Genomic DNA, 24,047 nt, shown 5'->3' with positions numbered 1-24,047 from the left:
GCTTTTTCCAAAAAGGGTGTTTTTTGGCCCCTGAGACCAAACGGGGCCGAGTTGGGGGTGGTCATTATCAACTTGTGATGGCCCAAGGTATAAGATAATAGGAAATAATAGTGAAAAAAAGGTAGCAAAAACATCCTGAGGAGTGGACCTGGCTCCCGGCCTAAATAGAGTCTGAATGTCTGAATGTTTGTTAATGTTAATGGCAGTGTTTCCATGGTGAGGGTGTATCATCACACACGCGGGATCTGGTTGGTTGAACGCAGATGCGCGTCATCTGTGCTATAGAATAAGCACTGTGAATAGTGACTCCTCGCGCTGATTTCCGCTGCTGTTTTGACGACTAAAGATGCCGATAAAGATGATGGTGAGTTTGAGGCATATATGTGCGTGTCTTGGCGTGTAAGGCACAGAGAGAAACAGATCTGTATCTCAAAACCTGGCGAGCTGCGTACTTGCCTAGCAACACAGCATTGCCGGATATTACAGGTGCGCACAGATGCTCAGCCCAAATATGCTGTCTAGGTAGGCAGCTCACTAGGGTTTGAGACATAGCCGGAGTGTCGTGGTTTTTTTTACCTCTTGCATGCATATCTATGAGGCTGGATGCATTTATAATTGTAGGCTACTGATCGCAGGTTTGACATCAGCTTCGCGAATCTCGCAGCACTGCAGCATGACCTTGGACGTGCAAACGGTGGCGGTGTTCGCTGTTATCGCCTTTCTACTGCTGGTCAACGTGATTCTTATAATCTTCATGGGCTCCAACTGAAGGATCTTCAGCATGACTGACACACAATCGTAAAGAGACACAAAGATCTGTGATTGTTTATTTTCCTGGAAACATCTGAGGCTGCTTCACGAGTCCTCGTATCTGCGATTCTACTCTATACAGCGGTGGATATGGTAAAATATATTTTACAGTTACAATTTGAAGTGTGTGCGTGTGTGTTCTTCGCGTACCTACGTGTGTGTAATGTGTGAATGATTCTGAACATAAGGGTTATTAATATTCATGGAAAATGCTCTAAAACCACGCCAAGACACATTATATTTGTGCTAGAATAATTGCTATCAGTTATTTCTGAAGATATTTATGAACCATTTCCATGATGAACCATGACTATGAACCATGAATTTGAGATAAAATACTGTGCAGTCTTGCTTGAGAGGAGGTCAGATAATATGCATTTAGCTTATTTAAGCCAGAGTCCTTCCAAAATATAATGAGGCAAAATTACAGTCAAATGGTAGGCTATAGCCAGATGTCATAGAGATGTACATTCTGGGAATCTGTTATTATCATGTTTGATCAGAGCTGTGATCACATGCCAGTACACGTGGTGCCACATTTTGGCAAGTTGTGAATTGTCAGTTTCCACAGCATTACAGTGAAAAGCTTGACAGGGGCTAGGAGCTGTTTTCTAAACTGTTTTAGTTTTGTTTACTTAGTCTAAATAGATGGTTGACAGTCTTATGCTTCAAAAGGCACATCATACAGTATGTTTAAAATGTTGCGTATGTGTTTGAATGCGTACACCTGTCTTTGCCAATTTTGTGCATCTTTGATTGGCCCTCACTCTCAGGACGCAATTCTGTTACATAATATTTTTCACCGTTTAGTAACTGACTCTTCAGTGAGGATGTTGGAATTTGGGCTAATGGAATTTTCCGTTAAATTTCAAAGCAAATTCTAAGCAAATTTCTAAACATTAAAGACATGGTAAGTTCCTTATTTTCATTCTAATTTGATGTTAATGAAATGCTTTCCTTTGTAGAAGTTCACTTTAGTCAGCTTTAGTAAGGTGAATTTTTCCTTCCTAAAATATAAGAAAGTCTCCATGAATCTGACAGAATAGCACATTGATGTGAAATGATAGATAGAGGACATGTTTCCTCATTCTTTTTTTGAGTTTTGACATCTTTGTGTGTTCATATGCGCTTGGTGCTTCGTCAGATAGCATTCATTACCGCATACCATATGCAGAAGCATGAAGGGAACAGAGGCCGATTATGTAACAATAATTCCATTACATTCACTGGAATCCTGTGACTCCATAATGAGAGGCGACTTTGAAGTTGTCTTAATATTATGATCTGTTGACATAGTTCTTCTGGATTTTTAATAATTTAGGCTACATTAACAGAACAGTCTAAAATCACTTGCTAAATGCCTGAGAGGATATTTATTGGCATTAATCATCCGGATAATTGCAGAGTATGTGTTTGATCTTCTTGTAGTTATGTACTTGTGGTTTTGTACATCGGGTCTTTGGCATATAATGTTTGCATGCCCAGAGAAGACTTTGGGCATTTGTGGCTGGAGTCTAAATGTGCTGTACCTGTGGCTGCTGTATGCAGCAGGGGAGATCAGAGACAACCATCGACAAATGCACTGACTGGTACTCATGCTCGAGGTGACACTGTCAGAGGAGCCATATACTGTACAAACAGCCAATCAAGAATCCTCCTGCTGTGTGTTTTACTGTTTATATCACATGAGTTGCTCGATTTAAGAAAGAAAGCTGAGCAATCAGTGTTTCACTATAGTTCGCCTGCCCGTTCAGCCTTAAAGGTTAACTAACTTGGCTTTCAAATTCTGTCCTTGGAGGAGGCTCGAACCCGAGGCTCAGCTTGAGCTCCGAGTTAACATAAGAGGATAGAGATAATTCACTGGAGGAGAAGGGGAGGAGGAGGGCTGCCGGAAGAATTTGTCAATGAGATGACGTGGTGTCTGCTGCTTATATAGTATGCTCGTAATGATGATTGAATGTTTAGGCTCCTCCCGAACCTACGTTTTGAAGTTCATTTAAGACTACCTGTGCTGAAAATCAAGTGTTTAATGTTGTTTATATGTCTGTGTGGGGTTTTTAATATGCTTTAAGACAAACCATGTGCAAATTCATGTCAACAACATTTCTGAGTATTTTCTCCTTAAAACTGCAGTGAAGCAAAGACAGTCTCAAAAACGTGGTTTGAAATCGCTGGTATTTCTTACGTCACAAACTAACTACCTTGTAACCAATCACGTCAACGTGCTGGCGGGCTTTAGCATATCATTAACTATGACTGCTCTGAAACAGGAGAGTCTTAAGAGAAGCCAGGTTATCCCAGTATATTTTTCTGTTGATATGAAAAGTCGGGTAAATGTAACACCTTGGTAAACCTTGATTTAAGCACTACACTATATATACATTTTAAAAAAGACATGATGAGGTGGTGAGAATAGTAAGTGACTTATCTCCATAGCAAAATCTCAGATGGTCACAAAATTATTAATTACTAATAATTATTAATCTTTTATGAATCGTTAAAATATTGGTGTCCATAATGCCGTGAGCACAGAGACTATCTTTCATTGCTTAGCTGGGTCTTCAGGCTATACAGTCTGTTAGTTCACCTAACCTCTCGATCTGAGTCATTTGTTCTTTTGTCACGTCACATTCCCATAGGCTGAATGCAGTCTGTACCGGAAAACGAAATTAGTTCACCTCCCGAGTCTTCGGGTCTGAGTTGTACGTTCATCGCGAGTTTTGGAAAAGAACCATCATGACTGAAATTCACAAATTTATAAACTGTATGAAATTTGTGACCAGAAACGCATCACGTAAAAAAAAAAAGTAAAAAAGAAAACGTGCTTGATTGTAAGGAAGGTTGGGAATTATTAACTAATTTCTGTATCCAATATAGCTGTCACGTGACAAAAGAACAAATGACTCAAGTCCGAAGAGGTGAACTAATAATTTCTGTTTCCTGTGCAGATCCTATGGGATTTTGTGCAATAGTCAATGCAAAATGAACAAATCAGCCTCTGAGACAACTCGTTGTTCCTGAGTCATATTAAAGATTTGTTCAAAATGACGATTTGTCCATGATCGACCCATCACTATTCTCACTTGAAACTGAGGACCCGGAAACAGCATTCCTTACGTCACGACTTAACAAGCAGATAGATGCCATAAAGGACAAGAAATTGTTGTACTGCATGTGTAGAAATGAGCCTGTGAATCACTGCAAGAATGCGTGGTTTAGGCTCATTCTGCATATTATATACCCTAAGATAATATGGGACTAATATGAACCCCTATGATAAGGCACAAAGGTGTACCTTTGAGGAAACACTTTCACTTATCATAGTTTAATGAGCAGACACAATTGTGATGTGTTCAAAACATTGGGCTGTATTTGCAAGAGCTACTGAACAGCCCAACACAGCAACACTGGCTCCACCGGTGGCATGAGTTTGAGACGGGACTACCTGTTTTTCTGAGGTATGGAAGATGGGGGAGTGTATTTTGAAACAGTCACGTGTGCAAAAGAATGAACGCTTCTCCATCATGGTTTGAATTTTTCTACAGTTGATCAGCGGAGGTTCAGTGGTAAGCGCAGAGGCAGTATGGGATCACGTGACGATGGCCGAGAGGGAGTTGGCGTTTAAGGCGGGAGACGTCATCAAAGTCCTGGATGCCTCCAATAAAGACTGGTGGTGGGGTCAAATCGATGACGAGGAGGGTTGGTTCCCCGCCAGCTTTGTGAGGGTAGGTTTCAGCCACATTTTGGACTAACTCTCTCATCTCATCTTATAAGGTCATTGATCTTATTAGTTAATTGTGATGCGGCTCAAGGTCTCAAGTGAAGAAATGAGGTCTTGGGACACTGATCCTGATTAGATGCGTCTGTCTGGACTTTGAAATGAACGCAGTCAGTGTTGCCAAGCCACTTCCATCTCACTGTTCCATTTCTATTCTTCCACAACAAGAGTAAATTAAAACAGTGTATTTTTGTCATTCTTTCCAAAGGTTGATCCCCACCCTCCTCAACCTTACACAAAACCAGTTTTCTATATCAACCCTATAGCAACTCCAAGGTTCCATAACACAACAGCAAAGGTGCGTTCCCAGCTCCTCAAATCTCAAGTGCTGCTGATTTTGTCAACACAGCCGTCTCTCACAAAGCATTTTAAAGCATCCAATTGAAATCACGCTGTTAGTGTGTTTCATAGCTTTTCAAGTAGATTTAGAACATAAGCATCCAACATGTTTCTTCATTACATGTGCTGCTTTGGATCAGTGTTGTAGTAGCCTCCAAATCATAGGCCTCATGTTGAAATAAATGTTAGCAGCTGCTTTTCATTCAGAACCATCTTATCTTTTTTGCCAGGCAGCATCCTATTTTATGTTTGCATCTTTGTAGATGGCAAGATTTGTAATGCAACAAGTGTGTACGATTTAAAATACTCTAATAATTCCAAATTGAAATTCACAGGCATTGGTACGTATTAAGCTGTTTTTTGACTGGGAACATGGTTTTAGACGCTCAAGCAAATCTTTCTGATGGGAACGGATTTCTTTGTGATTAGTAGGCCATGCAAGGGAGACTTGTGAAATGGAGATGGTCAATGGTCTTTCTTAAGAGCCTCTGAAACCCAGACTATGACAAGACTAGAGGTCGACCGATAGTGGATTTTACCGATACCGATATTTAGGTTTGACCGTACGTGCCGACAACTGATTCATCAACCGAATTCTACAGAAAATAATTTAAACATTAAAATATTACAGGTTTCTTTAGCTATAACCTAGAAATTATGTACATTTCATAGGTAACACTTTGCAAGTCCATTTGTTAACAAGGATGTATTAGCTAGCTTTCATGAACTAGTATATACATTATGCAATATACATTTTTTTTACAGTATGTATTAATATTTGAGCAAGACAATTGTACCTTGATCATTCATGTTAGTTCATAGTACATTAACTAAGGTTAACAGATCAAATTAAAATTAAAACTCAATTTAAAATGTATTAGTAAATGTTGAAATTTACAAACTAACAATGAACAATACTACAACATTTATTAAGCTTAGTTAATGCTAAAAATTTGATCTTGTTGTAAAGTATTACCATTTCATATAAATCCTGCTATGTACTGTATGAGTCTGCTATGCTTAAAGATGGCCATCTTTAAATATCTGCAAAGGCCAGAGCATTAAAATTGCATAAATTTATATGACATGTATAGTTTCTCACTTTATTTGCTTCTATATTAGAACACTTGATGATTATCTAATCAAAATAACAATATGTATTGCAGTGATAAAAAAGAATAGAATCAAATGCGTTTCTGATTGGTTTATGTTTCTGTCGGCTACATGAACATATCAATGTTGAGAAAGCAATCACGTCACTAGCTTTAAATATGCAACTTCGCCGGCTAATGAATGCATTAAAGTCCCCAGCTGGATTTAAACTAATGCAAATAGATTGTAACAATTGCGATATTAAACATTTGGGTCAGGTTTGCGTGTTTTTGTCACATTGTTTTAACCACTTGAGGTACTAATGTCAGTCCTCTCAGCCTCGACGGCAAACATACTTTCTCTGCAAATGCAGCATCTAGTCAACAAATTAATTACTCTATAATGATATGGCAACATGGACTGTAGTGTTCTGTATTCATACTGTTTCGCTGTCAGTGTTTTAAATGCGCATCTGAAGTGTCAGCGCTTTCCGTGAAGCGTGTTACAATAAACAACATGCGGTGCCAGTGATAGTTTTTATTTGGCCTCTAGAGGCCGCTCTCACTCTGTATAATTCCAGCAGTCTCTTCTCAGTGCTCTCGCACTGTGTAATGACAGCATACTCTTCTCAGCCGCTCCAGCAACGGACACAACCCGGAAAAACTATCGGTATGGATTTTTGCCGATAACGATAGTTCCACCAATCAACTATCGGTACCGATATATTGGCAAAACTGATGAATCGGTCGACCTCTAGACAAGACTCAGACACACATAAAAACCATTTCTTTAGTATTCATTTAAAACAAGTAAATTTCTTCAAATAACTGAAATTTTAAAAATATCTTTTTGCATTGCTAAATTTTTATATTAAAGGCACAATATGTAAGTTTTGGGGATTAAAATATCCAAAAACCACTAGAACAATGCTATATATTTTGTTGACTTGTGTGCTTAAATTATCCCAAATGTTTCCAAGAATGTTTAAATCCAGAGAAATAAGCAGTTTTAACCAGGACACAAACTGTGTCTGTGCGTCGCCTATCAATGACATCATACCCGCCTTACCCTCGATTTCCGGTTTTATTTTGTAGAGACCATGGAAACACCAAACACGCTTTAAAGGGGACCTATTATGCCCCTTTTCACAAGATGTAAAATAAGTCTCTGATGTCCCCGGAGTGTGTATGTGAAGTTTTAGCTTAAAATACCCAACAGATCATTTTTTACAGCATGTTTAAATTGTCACTTTTTGGTGCTCAGAAAAACGCGCCGTTTTAGTGTGTGCCCTTTAAATGCAAATAAGCTGCTGCTGCACGGCACAGGGGGCGGAGCCTCAAGAGTTTAGTTTAATTACGGTTATAACGTATTTGTCATCTGCTTGTATTCACTATTAATACAAGCCTGCTGTAGCGGACCCCGTCCGAATGATGACCAAAAATATACTGATGAGTTTAATATACATCACACAAAAGATGAAGCTTCAGTTTTACCCCAGAAAATCACCGTAAGAGCTGAGTAAACACAGTATAAGAAGTGCATAAGTACATAAACGAATTTCGGTAGAGTTGAGGGAGCATTTTCTTCGAAAACAAAATTAATCCACCTCGTCTACAGCGGCTGGCTTGGGAGACATTCTCGTCAGTGCAGCAATGGTGGATGTGTACAACTCGCTGTGAACTCGATCAGGGCGGTTCTATGTTAAAACAGCAGTGTCTGTCAACATTTGTGGGCAGAGCCTGTGTCTGTTGTGACGTCACACCAGCCCCATGGCTGAAAACAGGTCGTTGGGAGACACTGCTTATGATTTATGGGGATAAAAAACAAAGGAGTGAGTGGATTTTTATCACTATAGGGTGGTTGTGTACACACACGACCAACACACATTTATTTCCAAACACCATGCAAAAGTGAATTTTGCATAATAGGTCCCTTTAATATATTATGTGTTTTATTAGACAGGTGAGCAACTGTTTGGATACATTCATCGACAGAAAACTAATCATTGTTATATAGCTCAACACAGTTAGTCTTATTGTTTAACGCTAGTTTTCTTGATTTACCACAAGTACCATGTTTTATCATACCTAATATCGATCTAGTTTACTGCAGTGTGTAGCAAGTGTCTCATAGTAGCTGCGTAGTAGCAAACGCACAACGTAGTGTTATAACCATAGACTGTAAAAAATATGGACAAAGCGTCTGTGACGTCACCCATAGACTTTCTGAAGAACGGTTTTGAAGCCGTTTATGGGGGGTATGGGCGGCGCCATCTTGGAAAATCTTGGGAAATCCTAACCCCGCCCAACTTCTGACGCAGCGCGCGTCACTCAACTTGCTCTGCTACTCCGGTTATCTCTGTGTATATTTTAGGCAACGAAATATGTTATAAAACACCATACTAACTCTTTTCGTTTTCATTTAAAGAAATCTTAAACATGATAGCCACACAAATGTGGTTCAGGCAACGCGTATTGATTATATTCACTGCACATAACGTTTGCCTATTTATAAAAAAAAACAAAATATACAACACAAACCTGCCTCTTTTCGTTTTAAATATAATATAAAAATATTAAACATTTGGTCCCACTTTATATTAAGTGGCTTTAAGTGTACGTACATGTACTTACATTGAAATTAATCATTTGATACAATGTACTTATTGTGTAACTACATGTTTTTACATTGTACTTACATTTTAAAAATTCCTGCATGTAATTACAGCTGTAATTAATTTATGTAATTACATTTGTAATTACACAGTTGACCCTTCCCTTACACCTTAAACCTACCCAATCCACCACACCTGTCCCTAACCTTACCCGTATCACACCTCAATAGCAGCAAAAGTGTTTTACAATACAACATGAACACAATAAGTACATTGTACTTATTTTTTTATGTAAGTACATAGTACTTAACGCCACTTAATATAAAGTGGGACCAAACATTTTAATATGGTCCAGGCAATATGTGCATTTGTACTAAACAACAGATTTTGCAGTAAACAACATTACAGTTTTTACAATTTTTAAATACAATTATTAAAATTTTAAATGACAAAACTCAACCCAGTCTCTTTTTGTTAAATTTCAGTTTTATCAATATTAGCCATTATAAAAGTATAAGTAAAAGGTATAAGAAGCTATACAAATAAAGCAAACAATTCAGTCAAACATACAAAGTCAGCGCTCTAGTCTAACCATACAACGTTAAATAGCTTATAAAGTTATGAAACTTCCCCTCAGCCAAAACGATTGGCCAGGGAACAAATGATAGATTCAGGAGACCAAAAATCGCCCGTTAGATATACACAAGACGAATTATATCTCATGTTTAACTACTACAGAGACGCCAGAGAAAGCGGGGCGAACGTCAGAACGACAAGCCGAGGAAAGGCTGTTCCAGGCGGGGTAAATGAGCGCCGAGCGCCATCGCTGGATCTCACAACTGGATAAAATTTTCATAAATATTTAAATAAACCACAGATTTGAGCTTTAAACAACTACATTCTCGCCTGAAAAACTCTTAAAACTACATTTCATGATACAGAAACAGTAGTATTATATTTCAACTGTGGTAAAAAATGGCGCTTCTTATGTTGTCATTCTCCTTGGCGCAGCCTAAGCTGTCAATCAAGCTGTCAATCAAAGTTAACCACGCCCTTATTTGTCATACATTTTATATCTAAATACGATCTAAACTAACGAGTTAGAAAAAAATTCACCCCCCTCACAGTTGTCAGGCACTCGGAACCTATCGAAAAATACAATAAAAGTCCATGGGACCAACCTGTAAAAACATGAATTTATGCTGTGAAAACGGACATTTTAACATGGGGGCTATGGACATTTGCTCCCTTTTGGGACCTGCCCCTAGCGGATTTTCAATGTATTGCAGTTTTTCGCACTTCCGAGTAGGCTTCATTTTTCAGATTAGAATGTTGCCCCCCCCTTGGTTATAACATAACTTTCAACACACTCAAATGTATCTAAACTGTTACCCCACATATGACTGGAAGAGGTTGTCTGCAGCATAATAAAAGCTCCACTGCTCTCGAGCCGAAATCACGGCGTCATCAAGCTACGCCTTTGTTTTGTATAAGCGACCTCTAGGGACGAAAAATTACATAGTGTGCCTTTAAATTTGTACTTTTTTGTTATTTTACACCAAGAACATGTTTTCATAATGAACATAAAATAACTATCAAGCAAGTTTCATAGATGTTTTTCACACCGTTTCTTACATCCAGTGTGTGTTACAAGGGATGCACGATCTTCAGATTACTTCTTTGAACTAATAAAGTACCACACTACATTTGGAATTTATCCATTATACCCAGTTACTTTTTTTTTAAGTACGGTATTTTTTCTATTTATTCAGTGTATTGAAACGTCACCCTTTTCCATAACATTCTAGGCCTTCTCAGTGCAATAAAAAACACAAAGTATACTGGCACTGACCCACCACGGAAACAATCCAAGACATATTATCGTAATATAACATTCAAGAGTGTAATTCATTGTTTCCAGGATTGTGATTCCTATTTAAATCAATTTATGCCACCATTATATTTCTGAGCCCCATTACAACATAAAAAGTCTATGTGAACTGCATATATGCTACTTTAGAAGCAGCTTCTGTGCCACCTTGCCACAATGTGTGGTTTCTTAAGAAACCATAAGCTGAGACCCAGACCAAAGACACATATTTGGTCTTATTACCAAGGCCATGAGAGCAAGACTCAGTCGTCATTCGTTTGGAATAAGAAGTGTCCAGTCGAAATGGTTAAAGAACAACTATCTTCAGTGGAACTCTGCAGAGAAATTCATTTGCATTTTTGTAACCATTGTACTATGGGACCTTTAATTGCCCAAACTTCTCAGTCCAAACAACTGTCTGTCAGTCAGCAAGCCCTATCTCAATCCCAGTGAGAATTTGGGGTCAGACCTGTTCCCCGTTACAAAACTCACAGCTTGGAGATACTGTATAATGTATGACTCTATGCCTCTGTTTTTTTTGTTTTTTTCCTGCCAGCTATGGGTTAACCAGGAAAATGTGGCCACAGAATCAACTGAGGGTGCCAGTGAGGTGCAAAATGGACACACTGACCCGAGCAACGGCTGCCTGTGCATTGGCCAACCACTTCAGAACCGAGATCAGATGAGGGCCAATGTTATCAATGAGATCATGAGCACTGAGCGTCACTATATCAAACACCTGAAGGACATATGTGAGGTACTGCTGCCATTATCAGATGACTATGATTGTTGACCTCTTGGTATCATTGAGAGATTAAAGTGATAGTTCACCCAAAAATGAAAGTTGCCATAATTTATTCACCCTCGTTTTATTCCAAACCAGTAAGACTTTTATTTGTCTTCGAAACATAAATGAAGATAATTTTAATGAAACCTGAGATATTTCTGTCCCTTCATTGAGGTCCATTCCACCAAAACTTTGATGCTTCAAAACATTCTTTGTAGCATTGTAAAAAATAATCCATATGAATCCAAGGTTACTGAAGAGACATAATCATTTAGGAAGAATGAGTTTCCGCACACTTTCACTGTTGATCACTTGATTTACTCGTCTGGGGCTTGCAGAATGCTAAACTGAAGGTGTTTCTCTCTGTAGGGCTACTTGAGGCAGTGCCGAAAGAGGATTGACATGTTCAATGATGACCAATTGAAAGTGATTTTTGGTAACATTGAGGAAATCTACAGATTTCAAATGGGATTTGTGCGGGACTTGGAGAAACAGTACAACATTGAGGATCCCCATCTTAGTGAAATTGGACCGTGTTTTCTGGAACATGTGAGTAAATTGCCGTATGACTTGATGTTAACAACATCTTATTTGAAATTATAGCCATTTTTAGCTGAAGTACCTACAAGCTCTTTCATAATGAATCTAGAAAATTTCAAGCATATGTATAATGGTTGGGTATTGACTATTCAAACTTTTTAACTGATTCATGAAAACTTTAAAAAAGTTTAATTTGATTCAGTCCTGACCTTAATGACTGTCTTCCATACAGCAAGACGGTTTCTGGATCTATTCAGAGTATTGCAACAACCACCTTGATGCCTGTATGGAGCTCTCCAAGCTGATGAAGGATGGGCGCTATCAGCACTTTTTTGAAGCCTGTCGCCTCCTCCAGCAGATGATCGACATCGCCATTGATGGCTTCCTCCTCACCCCTGTGCAGAAGATCTGCAAGTACCCACTACAACTTGCAGAGTTACTCAAGTACACAGCACAGGAACATAGGTAACACACATGCATGTAAAAAAATAAAGTTTGTGAATCTTTTGAAAATATCAGGATTTCTGCATTGATTACTTAAAATGTGCTATGATCTAAATTTAACTCACAATTACAGACAAACGCATCTGACTAAACTCAGTTTTCACATTGAAGCCTTGAATTTAGTAACTTGTTAATTTTTCTTTAGCAGCAAAACCTTCATCAAATGTGTTCTGTTGCTGCTTATAAGACTTTTATATAATTTTGAACCATCCCTTCAAATCTATTTCAGTTTATAAATATTTCAGGTTTGTCCTGATAGCACAGCCCACTTTAGATTATGCCGTCATCCAAACTGGTTAAAAGAGGACCTTTTATGTGTTTAAGTGTGTAATGTAACTTTCTTTAGTGTGCAATGCTGCTGTTTGAATAAGGTCTAAGGTTAAGGTATACTTTATTGTCCCAAAGGGAAATTTGTCTTGGACTCAAAAACACAATCACTGGCTCACATAAAACATATAGTAAAATAACACAACACAACACAACACAACACAATTACAATTAGAGAGGAAAAAGGGAGCGAAATATGTCCCATCACAAATGCATATGCCATAATTCACAACTATACATCTAAGTACATAAACTAAACTAAACTAAACAAAAAAATAAAAAAATAAAAATATATATTTTTTTAATTTAATACTTTAATTGCAGAAGGAATGAACAAATTCTTAAACCGGTTTAATCTACAACTTGCCATTCTTAAGCTCCTACCCGATGGCAACATTTCAAACTCAAAGTTCAAGATGTGTGTTGTATCATGCAGAATCTTAAATGCCTCCCTCAGCATAGACTTTATGTACAGGGTCTGGAGATAAAAAAGTTCTATTCTGCCCATGGTTTTCATGGCCGTTTGAATAAGTCCAGGACTGGATTTCAATTGTACTGTCAAATTACCATGCCATAGGTGTATTCCGTATCTAATCACATTCTGCAGTACAACTTGATAAAACAACATCATAATCTTACTACTGACACCATAAAGTCTGAGCCTTCTCAAAAAATACAATCTTTGCTGTAACCGAGTGCACAAGTTGTCAACATGAACATGCCATGTAAGAGAACAGTCAGTATAAACATCAAGATATTTATTTGAGAACACCTGTGTGATTGGAACGTTATGAATATATACTGGGCTATGATCTCCAATTGACTTTGGATCGAATATCATCTCCTCAGTTTTCCTCACATTCACAATTAGGTGGTGTGCATCACACCACTCTACAAACTGGTTAATTTCAGAGTGGTAAGACGAGATGTCTTGATCTTTATATAATAAGCTAAGAATAGCAGTATCATCACTAAATTTCACTATGTTTTTGCTAACACATGGGGTGGCTAGGGGGTAGTCAAGACTACTTCAGGGGGTCCAGAGACCATGAAAGAAAATTACGGCTAGATTTATTTACTGCTTGTACCAGCACAAACCCTCTTTCGTTATTAAATTTACGATATTAAAACGATATTAAAAAACTACTGTCAGGATTTACTAAAGACACGCAGTGAGAAATTACCACTGAAAAGGTGTGAACAGGTTTATTTTTACAGCTGACCTTATTGCAAATGCATTCGTAGGAGTTTCACTTTCAGATGCAAAATGTATGGGGGGAGATTATTTAAATGAATCATGCAACATGATTCTCTAAGGTTTATGGTAGTCAATTCACCATAATTGGGCTTATGCCATAATTTAACACTGAAAAAAGCATTTCTTATCCCATTTAGCTCTTGACATGGCTGGGATAGTTACTGCTAGGAGGAAGAACCGTGGAGAGTGTGTGGTAGAGGGGAGAGAATTTTCTCCACTCATGTTAATTTATTTGAAATGCCAAAAAAGACGCTACCCGAACATATCAATTACCAAGCCATGTTATTTTTAATTTGCTCCGACCCTATGCTAATTTGTGCTGCTCTTGGTAGTTTGCATTGGTCATTATGGAAATGAGCTGTGCTATTTATTTTGCTCATTGCTAAACGCCATTTTAAACCTTAAACATACTTCAAATATAGGCTATGATGCACACCAGACAGGCGGCAGTCCAAAACAGTGAATCTAATCACCATACAGGCAAAAAGTTCACTTCAAGATTGAAAAAGTGACGTAGATGAGTAATTGCTGTAAAAAACAGAGCAAACAGGGAGAGAAAGGGTGATCTATATATTTTTTGTATCTCTCTATATGAAACATAGAGTTTTGTTAATCCAGAGAAATGCCTGTACACACTCTTCCAGCCTAGGGTGAAGTCATTATGTACATTAACAATGATTTTGGACAACTATAATATAATTTAAAGTTGTAACTTACTATCTCGTTAATTACATTTTGAAAAGTGCAGTATAAAATCTGATTAGTTAACTTTACTTAAAAAGCTTGCTAACTGATTGACTTGGAAAAAAGAATATGGTAAAAAACACTTTTTAGTTTCAACAACAACTAGTTTCAAAAATTCATTTAAAGTTACATACGTATACTGGGTGTGTATTCCGAACAACTCATTTAATTAAGTTGAGCTAACTAATGTAACATTTCCTGCAACTTGGAATTCCTTAGTTGTATTTACTTGGACAGTGATCTGATTTGCTTGTTAAAACAATGCAAACTTGATTGCCTTAAAAAGACCAAGTAAGTGTTACTCCAGTAAATGAAGTGCTTCAATCATCCAGCTGGCCATAGCTAACTGTCTCTAACTAACAGAGAGATTACCACTTTATCAGTGCTGCTGTTTAAATAAAGCAGTCTATAGTTTTAGAGTTTGCAGACCCATCCTCGACCGGAATACAGGCTCTACTCTTCAGCACAATGTTAATCTCCCCAATATACCGACATAATAGAAACCCTTTGAAAACCAAACATAACAGAACATTAAACACGTACAAATCTCCCCCCGTATTAATCTTGTGCAAAAACACACAACATAATTTAATTTCAACATTTGCTCCTAGAGTCTGAAGCAAAGCATGCTGGGAACTAGAAATCTGATGCAACTCATTCAGTTTAAGTTCTGCCTCATATGATCATTTTATATTAACTAGGGTTTTCTGAGTAGCAAAGGCATAGTATGCAAATAGTACAATTCCTAGTTCCTACAATTCCTAGATTTTTACAGTTTAAGTCAACTCAAATAGAAAGTTGTAGGTAGGACATTTGTTAAGTTTTACAGTGTACAATTGTTTGTGTGTTATTAGTTTGGTCAGATTGTGTTTTTACTGTGACTCATGGCCAAACCATGTTTTATGAGTTCTATATGTATATAATATATCAATAGTCTGTGGGTCTTTATGTTTTCCCCCACAGTGATTACCGCTATGTGGCAGCAGCGCTTGCAGTCATGAGGAACGTCACCCAGCAAATCAATGAGCGCAAAAGAAGACTGGAGAACATTGACAAGATCGCTCAATGGCAAGCTTCAGTGTTGGACTGGGAGGTGTGTTAAGTTGTGTGGAATCAAACTTTTTTGGGAATAACACATTTTATTAATAAAAGGTTATTTAGGGTGTCCACTGCCAATCCTAGTTTGTCTGCCTTGACTGCCAAGTTTTGTTTTGTTTTTACTTAGGGTGATGACATTCTGGACAGAAGTTCAGAGCTGATCTACACGGGTGAGATGTCCTGGATATATCAGCCTTATGGCAGGAGTCAGCAGCGAGTCTTCTTCCTTTTTGATCATCAGCTGGTCTTGTGCAAAAAGGTACATGGCATTTACAAAATATATTGTGTTCCCTTTGAAAAAGGATTTGAGGTCTTCAGCATGAACAATGAGAGAAAGAAATAAGTGTAAACACTGATCATAAAAATACTCATAGACTAATTTAAATTCATAAGCATTTCTTAATTTACATTGCCAGATTTGAATCTCAAAATGTGATTATAAATTAGAACTGCATTCTAAACGCATCCTAAATCTGTATTTTTTCATACATGATGTATCTAAAATAGCACGAAATAGCACAAAGTAGCAGTTGCAGATCTTTTACAAGTGAAATCAATTGGACATACAGTAGTTAGAGGTGCCAACTCTCAAGCATTTAAGACACATGCTTTACAGGATCTGTATCACGCTCTGACATCACCATGCTAAATCTGCCAAATAAGACAAAATACGTTTCTACAAATCTGTTCGTTGCATCTTTTCCAGGGTTTTTTTTTTTTTTTTTTTTAATTAGCATTCACACTTTTGCCCTAAGTGAGACATATCATTTATGACCATCAATTTTCTTTGTTTTTCCCATGTTAATACTTTCCAGCATGCTTTTACTCCATCAGCATTCTTTCACAACATCTATAAATTTGTATGTTTTTCCTTTTGCATAAAATATTTTTCATGACTGTCAAAAGATTAAAGTTAATCGCAATGAATATAAAGAATATCATGACTTATATTGAAGTCATATATGTATCAGATTACATTGAAAATTCTGTCATCTCACAATCATGTTGTTCAAAAACCCTGACTTCTGCAAAACAAACAAAAAAGGGTGTTTTGAAGAAGGTTCCAATTGTTTTTATCTATGCAATGAAAGTCAGTGGGGTCCAACACAACATTGGACCTCACAAACTTTCATTGCATAGACAAAATCAGTAAGATATTAAGGATAGGTCTGTGTAAAAAAAAAACATTCTAATAATTTAAATATAATAATTATAATATAACTTTTTTCTATTAATCATTGCTTCCAGCCAGCTGCCACAAGCACATTCATGAGGATTGAGTTTTATGCGCATACATTTTATGCAATATAAATGCATGTCATGAAGCTCAGGCTACAAGTGACGCAGAAGCTTACAAATGCTCTATAGACATCTTGAAACTCTCCTTCAGCAAATCAAGTTCACAGGCTTTAAAGGTCTAGTTAACCCTAAAATGAAAATTAAGGCATCATTTACTAAACCTGTTGTTGTTCTAGTGCTGTATCCCTTCTTTCTTTTATGGATCACAAAATAAGAATTCTTTAATTCTAATTCCCGCTCACACTCATCCATATAATGGCAGTGAATAGTGACCAGCATCAAGCTTTTTAAAAAAGTATCACAGAATGATCCCATGCAACACGTGCCTTATGTTCCAAGTGTTCTGGGGGAATACTATAGGGTTTAGTGAAAAACAAACTTGAAATGTAATGTATTATTTAACGAAATTCTTGACCTTGGCTGTTGGTTTTCTCTGCACGGCTACACGACATGCACATCTGTGAGACTATTATCGCCCCAAAAAAAGCACTCAAGTTGTATGAAATCAAGATTAACAAAAACACAACATGAAATACAACGTCTAGAAATCCCCCAAAAATATCTGTGTACTTTCTTCACTGAGTCAAATTTCATCTGACCGGAGCTCTGTTTGTCTGATGACAGTCAGAATGACATTTGACAGATGTGAACACGATAACTTCTTGTTACAATGAACACAACGTATATATTCACCTCAGTGAAGAAGGTACATGAGTTGTGTGTCATGTCGTGTTTTTGTTAATCATGATTCCTCACAACTTGTGTGCATTTTCCGGGAAAGACGAAGTGAACTGTGGCGCCAACAGTCACACGGTTAATGATTTTGTAAGCATATTGCGTAGTTGTGCTTGGAGTCGATTGTTTTCTTTGATAACGCAATGAAACATGCCAAATTGTGCAGACATAATTTTTGTCCAGGCTGTCATACAAAGAAATTATGAACGCAAGGAAAACCAAAAGAGAACTAACAAAATATTAATAACTGATTATAGTCAATGGATGTTTTCCCTGTGAGCTTTTTGTAGTTCTATGCATAATTTTTTTGTATAGTAAAATAAAACCTGTTGCTGTAGTTTGCCTTTTTTGCCAAATCATTTTGTTAGATAAATACCCTAACCAAGTTTAGTGTTTTGCTCTTCCCTCATATTTAACATATTTTAAAAATATAAAATATTTTCCTCATATTTTGATGGTTTAATCAAACTTTTAAGGTCATTATAAACAAATATCCCCTATGAACATCACTTTTCCCACTACTGTAGATGTAAATCATATACAGCCTGTATTTTCTTTAAACATAGTCATGTTGCAAAGATGAGTTTGATTCTTTTGTGGTCATTGAAAGCTACCTTCAGTGAGCACTGCATCTCTTCTCAGGACCTGATACGACGGGACATACTTTACTACAAAGGACGTATTGACATGGATAGGTATGCAGTGAGAGATGCTATTGATGGACGGGACGATGACTTTAACGTTAGTGTGAAAAATGCGTTCAAGCTGCACAACAGAGACAGCGAAGAGATTCACGTCTTTCTGGCCAAGAAGCCAGAAGAGAAGATTCGCTGGCTGAGGGCTTTTCATGAGGAGCGCAAGATGGTCCAAGAGGATGAAAAAATTGGTAAATTGGCATAAATTCTCATGTATTTATTTTATGCATCATTACTGCTTCAAAAGCATTTCCATGTGTCATTAATGCCACAAAAGATAGTTGCTTTTCTTGTTATCTTCCCTCATATCTTCTGCTGCTGTTGTTGTTGGTTTTGTTTAGGTTTTGAAATTTCTGAATATCAGAAACGACAAGCTGCCATGACAGTCCGTAAAGTGACCAAACAGAAAGGTGAGACAACAAAACGATACCAGGTGAATTCAATATTTTTCTATTTTTAACACCTGTCTTATCATTGTTGCTTTACTCTAGTAAGCTAGTGTAGACAAGAACACATATGTAGATTCTTTTGCTTCTTTTTCTCCTTGAAAAAAATAATAAAAGTATTGATGCAACTATCAGAACTACAGTATTCCGTACTGTGACAGTAGCTCTACTCAGCAATTTCAGTAATAGTAATGAGCCTTTTTTCTAAAATACATAGCGCTTTCATGTTGCATTGTTTGCAGCTGAATGAGCTAAGGTTAAAACTAAATGCACTCTCAGAGAATGTATTCTCTCTCTAATGTAGCACTGGAAGTAGCACTGGAAGTCCCACAAATTTCGGTGGGCCATTCCAATAAAAATTTAATTATTTATGGGCTTCTTTACCTTTACTAGATAAGACAGAATTGAAGAAATAAGAAGCAATGGGAGAGGAGAGAAACAAGACTGGGAAAGGATCTCCAGTCGGGACTCAAACTAACAGTAAACTGACGTACTATGCTGAGCAGTTACAGAATCAGAAATATTCAAATTCACAATCTATAGCTTTGTTTATTTACCATTATGTAACGTAGTTTAAAAGATACTGGACGGACCCATTATTATTAACCCCTAACTAATCTACTCCCATTGCATCAAAGCAGTGGTGAGGCTACATAAGGGCCACGGTGGCACTGGCCCACTCATATTGACAGCTGGTCCACCCAATCAAATGAGACATAAAATGTTTTTTTTGTTTGTTTGTTTTTGTTGGAAAGAAGAAAATTCCAACCTGCATGACTCAAATACATGAATTTAGATCCTTGTGAATGAGCGCTGATCTTACAGTTATGTGCTTCTTTTCTTCAATCCAATGTGCTTCTGCTGTAAATCAGTCCCTGATTGGTCTTTACTCATCGTCACTACTAGGGGTGTAATGGTACACGTATTCGTACCCAGAATTTTCAGTACATGTCTTTCGGTTCAGTACACATGAGTTGTAGTTCATTAATCACTTTTAACCACCAATAACCACCAATAATCGCAATAAGCTCTGTGTTTTGTTTCCTTTCGATAAGAAACAAAGCTTCTCAAAATCTCTTAAATTCTGTCCATTTTATCACGAAATTCAAACAATAAATACCGTTTTAACGCTCTTTGATGTGGCGTGAGATCGATGTATAGCGTATAGACGCCTCAGTTCAAGCGGGAGCGTGGAGCAATCCCTTCCTCTTTAATGCTAGTTACAGAATAAACTTGAATGAACATTGAAAGTAAGTTGAAAGATACAGTACATTGCGAAGTTCTGATACTGCATGATGTTCGAAGCTTCAGACGTCATCAATCACGTGGTATTGTCATTACAATACAAGCATCGGTAGCATCGGAGCATGGAGCATCGGAGCCCCCGTATCAACCGTCCCATCACTACCGTCAAGGAAAATGTCCTATTGAGGAGGATGTGACAGACTTTATTGAACTGACCCATTTGACTAAATGGAGGAATTAACCTGGCATTACAAATGAGTGGCTCTGCATTTACTGTGGGAGTCGTGGAGGAGGAATGCGGCACTTCCGCAGTAGCCTCACACCGAGCCTTTTCACAACATGGCCGCCACGCCAGAGTCTCCAACCAACATGGCCGCCACACTAGAGTCTCCAGCCAACATGGCCGCCACGCCAGAGTCTCCAGCCAACATGGCCGCCACGCCAGAGTCTCCAGCCAACATGGCCGCCACGCCAGAGTCTCCAGCCAACATGGCCACCAAGCCAGAGTCTCCAGCCAACATGGCCGCCATGCCAGAGTCTCCAGCCTGTTTCTCGAGGCGTAGGCATTTTTCCCTGAATTTTCTGTGTCTCCTGACTGCTCTGTAATGGCCACGGAGGCCATTTCTGAACTTTCTGTGTCCCCTGATGTCTCTGCTATAACCCTGGAGGCCGACTCTGAACTTCCTGCCAGTCCCGACACAACCACAGAGGTCATCCCTGAACTTCCTGCCAGCCCCGACACAACCACAGAGGTCATCCCTGAACTTCCTGCCAGCCCGACACAACCACAGAGGTCATCCCTGAACTTCCTGTTGGCCCTGACACGGCCATGAGGTCGTCCTCGAACTGCCTGTCTGCCCTGACACGACCATGGAGGTCACCTATAAACCTCTTGTCCGCCCTTAAACGACCAAAGAGGTCACTCTAGCACTCTTTGCCAGATACAACCATGGATGTCACTACTGAACTCCCTGCCTGTTTTGTCTCAACCAGAGAGGCTCTAAGTTCCCTAGTCTCGCCGGCTCCCCTGAAGTGGTCTTCAGTTCCCGCCTGCTCCACCGTGGTGGTCCTCAGCTACACCTTGGTTGTCACCTACTCTGCCGTGGTGGTCACCAGCTCTGCCTGCTCCACCGTGGTGGTCCTCAGCCTGGTCTGTCCTGGCTGCCTGCACTATTTCCATCTCAAGTACTTCCTCCCCCCCATGGACCTGGCCCTCCATTCTACCCCCAAGTCCACATCTTCTTCACCTCCCTCGTGGACTGTTTTGGAGCATCTGGAAACCGCTCCTTGGTAGGCGCTTCTCCTGGTCTATGTTCTCCTGTCTTGGTTTTGTTTTATGGACTCTTGTTTTGTTTGTTCTGTACCCCATTGTTTCTGAGTTTACTTCCTTGTTCAGTGCCCTATGCCACCCTGTTTGTTGTTATAGTTACCCTCATTAGTTGTCATAGTGATTAAAACATTTCAGGTGTCCCTTGTTAATCTCCTTGTTATCCTGTGTTTATTTTCCCCTGTGTTTCAGTCTTGGTTTGTCGGTTAGTGTCTTTGCATGTTGTGTGAAGCTGTTCCTGCTCTTTTAATTATGTTTCATGTTCTTCCTCCTCCTCCTCCTCCTCCTCCTCCTCCTCCTCCTCCCAGACCTGCCAACCTGTACTCATTTTGCGTAGCGGATATGCATTTTGACTTCAAAGTACGCTGGTACGATTTGTCACTCTAAACTACGCAAAAACCTGGTGACGCCTCTGCTGTCCTCAAATCAAGCTACAGCAAAAGAGGAAGAGTTCGACCAATCATAGCCCTGGGTTCATTCCACAAATAGCAAGCGGGGATGATTGACAGATGTGTAAGGCCTATCATTAAAAAGAGACTGAAAATCGACACCAATAAAGAATCCCGCTCGATCCCCCTTCCACTCCCGTGGCCGCCGTCTGACTGATTTCATAAGCGAGGACAGTACAGTACGGAACTTCTGACTCCTGAAGGTAAACGGCCTGGGGTCGATGTGGAAAGTTGATTGTTGAGTTAACTTAATCTTATGGATTCGATGATCACACAGATCGCATGGATTATTTTTAAATACTCCGTTAAGTTATTCATGGTCACTCAGAAAAGAGGAAGACATCATTAAGTCATGCAAATAATAAAATGCTCAAGTAATGCTGAACTATAAATCTTGAAATCGCTATGGCTTAGTGATTATGAAAGTGCTGTGATTTGTGGATTACTGATAAGCGCGAGTCTGGAGAAACAGGCGTTTATTTATTCATTCATTCTCAGTGTTGAGAAACGTATGTGTTAAGTTATTGTGTTAATTATAACTAAAGTACCTAATTATGTTACATATTTATTTTATATGAAAACTAGCGCGTTAGTTAGGCTACTTATGGATTAAAAAGTACCGTTGTATCAGTGCTGCGCGAGCTCTCTCACAAACACGGACGCGCACACACAGAGAGAGAAGATAATTGTAAAATGAAAATTGACGGGCTAAGTTTAAATTTTGTTCTTGCTTGTTTTTTTTTTTTTCTGTCAAAAAGCATTTTGTATTATCCATCCCTGCTTTTAAAATTCGTTAAATGACGGACGTTTACTGTTAACACAGCCCTCATTATATGTCGGATTCGGAACTTATACTTTATATTATTTTTAGAATAAGTGATTCGTTATGCTATTATTGGACTCCTGTCTATTCATTGTCAACTGTTTTCTATGTATATGTTTGTATTGGCTAACATTTATTCAGCTAATGCGTGTCCTGTTTAAAATGTGCAATGTTCAAATGCAAAGACAGCACGTCACAAATAGAAGCCCTTTTCCCTGTGGTATATTTAGTATCATATTTTGATATTGGAAAATAAATTAATTAGCCTATCTTAATTGTACACAATGTTCTTTTTATTTTTTTTACTGTGTTCTAGGGGTTTCTTAATTTTAGACTAGTTGACCAGCACACATTATATGCAATGCAATTATATAATGCATGTGTTTCGTCGTCCGAACCGCCCATACAAAGTCATTTTATTTAATTCTATTCAATTCTGTATTTGCTTGCATTCACTTGTGTGTGCTTACATCCTAATATTTTTGAATTATTCGCATATAAGTCATTCACTTTTTTAAATTTCACATTTAAAAAATATAGTGTTTGATCATGTCTAAATATTTATTCAAATGCAAAACCTAAGAATAGGTAAGTAGTTATAACCTGCAATACTCTTTTGAGCAACTAAACTAGTAGATGTATATTTATTAAAGAGCCATACAGGCAACTAGTGGGTAAACCATGGCACTACAAATGAAAATTATATTTTTTTCTGTCCACAAAATGACTCTAATTTGCCTCTTTGCATTGGAAATTAAAACCCTTTTCTCTATTTTAACCTTAAATACTACAATAATTGTAATACAAAGGATTAAAAATATTAGAATAAAATACTATTGTAAGTGGTAATTTAATGGACCATATCCTATGGAGCTCATAATATGACAAAACGATTTGAATTTGAATTGTGTAAATTTGAATTATTTGCAAGTGTAATCTAACAAAATTGAATTTTAGGTGGTAGTTTAAATAGTTCTGAATTAGATTTTTTAAACGAATATTGAACATTTGAAATATAACAAATTGAAATGTTTTTATGGCTGAATTTTATAGACATGTATTTTCAAACAGCTAGTTTTTTTGTTCTGAATTCGTATACTGCAAATATTCAGTTTAAAAAAATACAGATTCAAGTTTTCAAGATGAAGAAATTCGGAACTTCAAATTCAGTTTTCTAAAATTCAAGTTCAAAAATTCAGATCTTACAGAAAGTAGGTCACAGGTCATCCACAGTGCATTTTGGCTGCACTGCAGTAGTTTTCTGCCG

At 38.0% G+C, this 24,047-nt stretch overlaps 1 protein-coding gene across 9 annotated transcripts in view; it reads left to right on the top strand.

Annotated features, from left to right (window-relative positions):
- arhgef9b (Cdc42 guanine nucleotide exchange factor (GEF) 9b) overlaps window positions 1-24,047 on the top strand; it is a 93,281-nt gene that overhangs the window by 45,730 nt on the left and 23,504 nt on the right. For 3 of the 9 annotated variants that reach the window (XM_079892341.1, XM_079892349.1, XM_079892343.1), the window contains 9 exons: window positions 4,356-4,535; window positions 4,797-4,886; window positions 11,060-11,260; window positions 11,660-11,839; window positions 12,063-12,295; window positions 15,627-15,756; window positions 15,889-16,020; window positions 18,438-18,681; window positions 18,832-18,900. In XM_079892341.1, the coding sequence (XP_079748467.1) occupies window positions 4,356-4,535; window positions 4,797-4,886; window positions 11,060-11,260; window positions 11,660-11,839; window positions 12,063-12,295; window positions 15,627-15,756; window positions 15,889-16,020; window positions 18,438-18,681; window positions 18,832-18,900 (1,459 nt within the window). The other 6 variants (XM_079892345.1, XM_079892347.1, XM_079892346.1 and 3 more) reach the window with 6 other exon arrangements.

Source organism: Squalius cephalus, assembly GCF_949319135.1.
Source record: "Squalius cephalus genome assembly, chromosome: 14".
NCBI lineage: Eukaryota > Metazoa > Chordata > Actinopteri > Cypriniformes > Leuciscidae > Squalius > Squalius cephalus.
The sequence above is the reverse complement of the archived record's forward strand: the minus strand, read 5'-3'. Positions and strand labels throughout refer to the sequence as shown.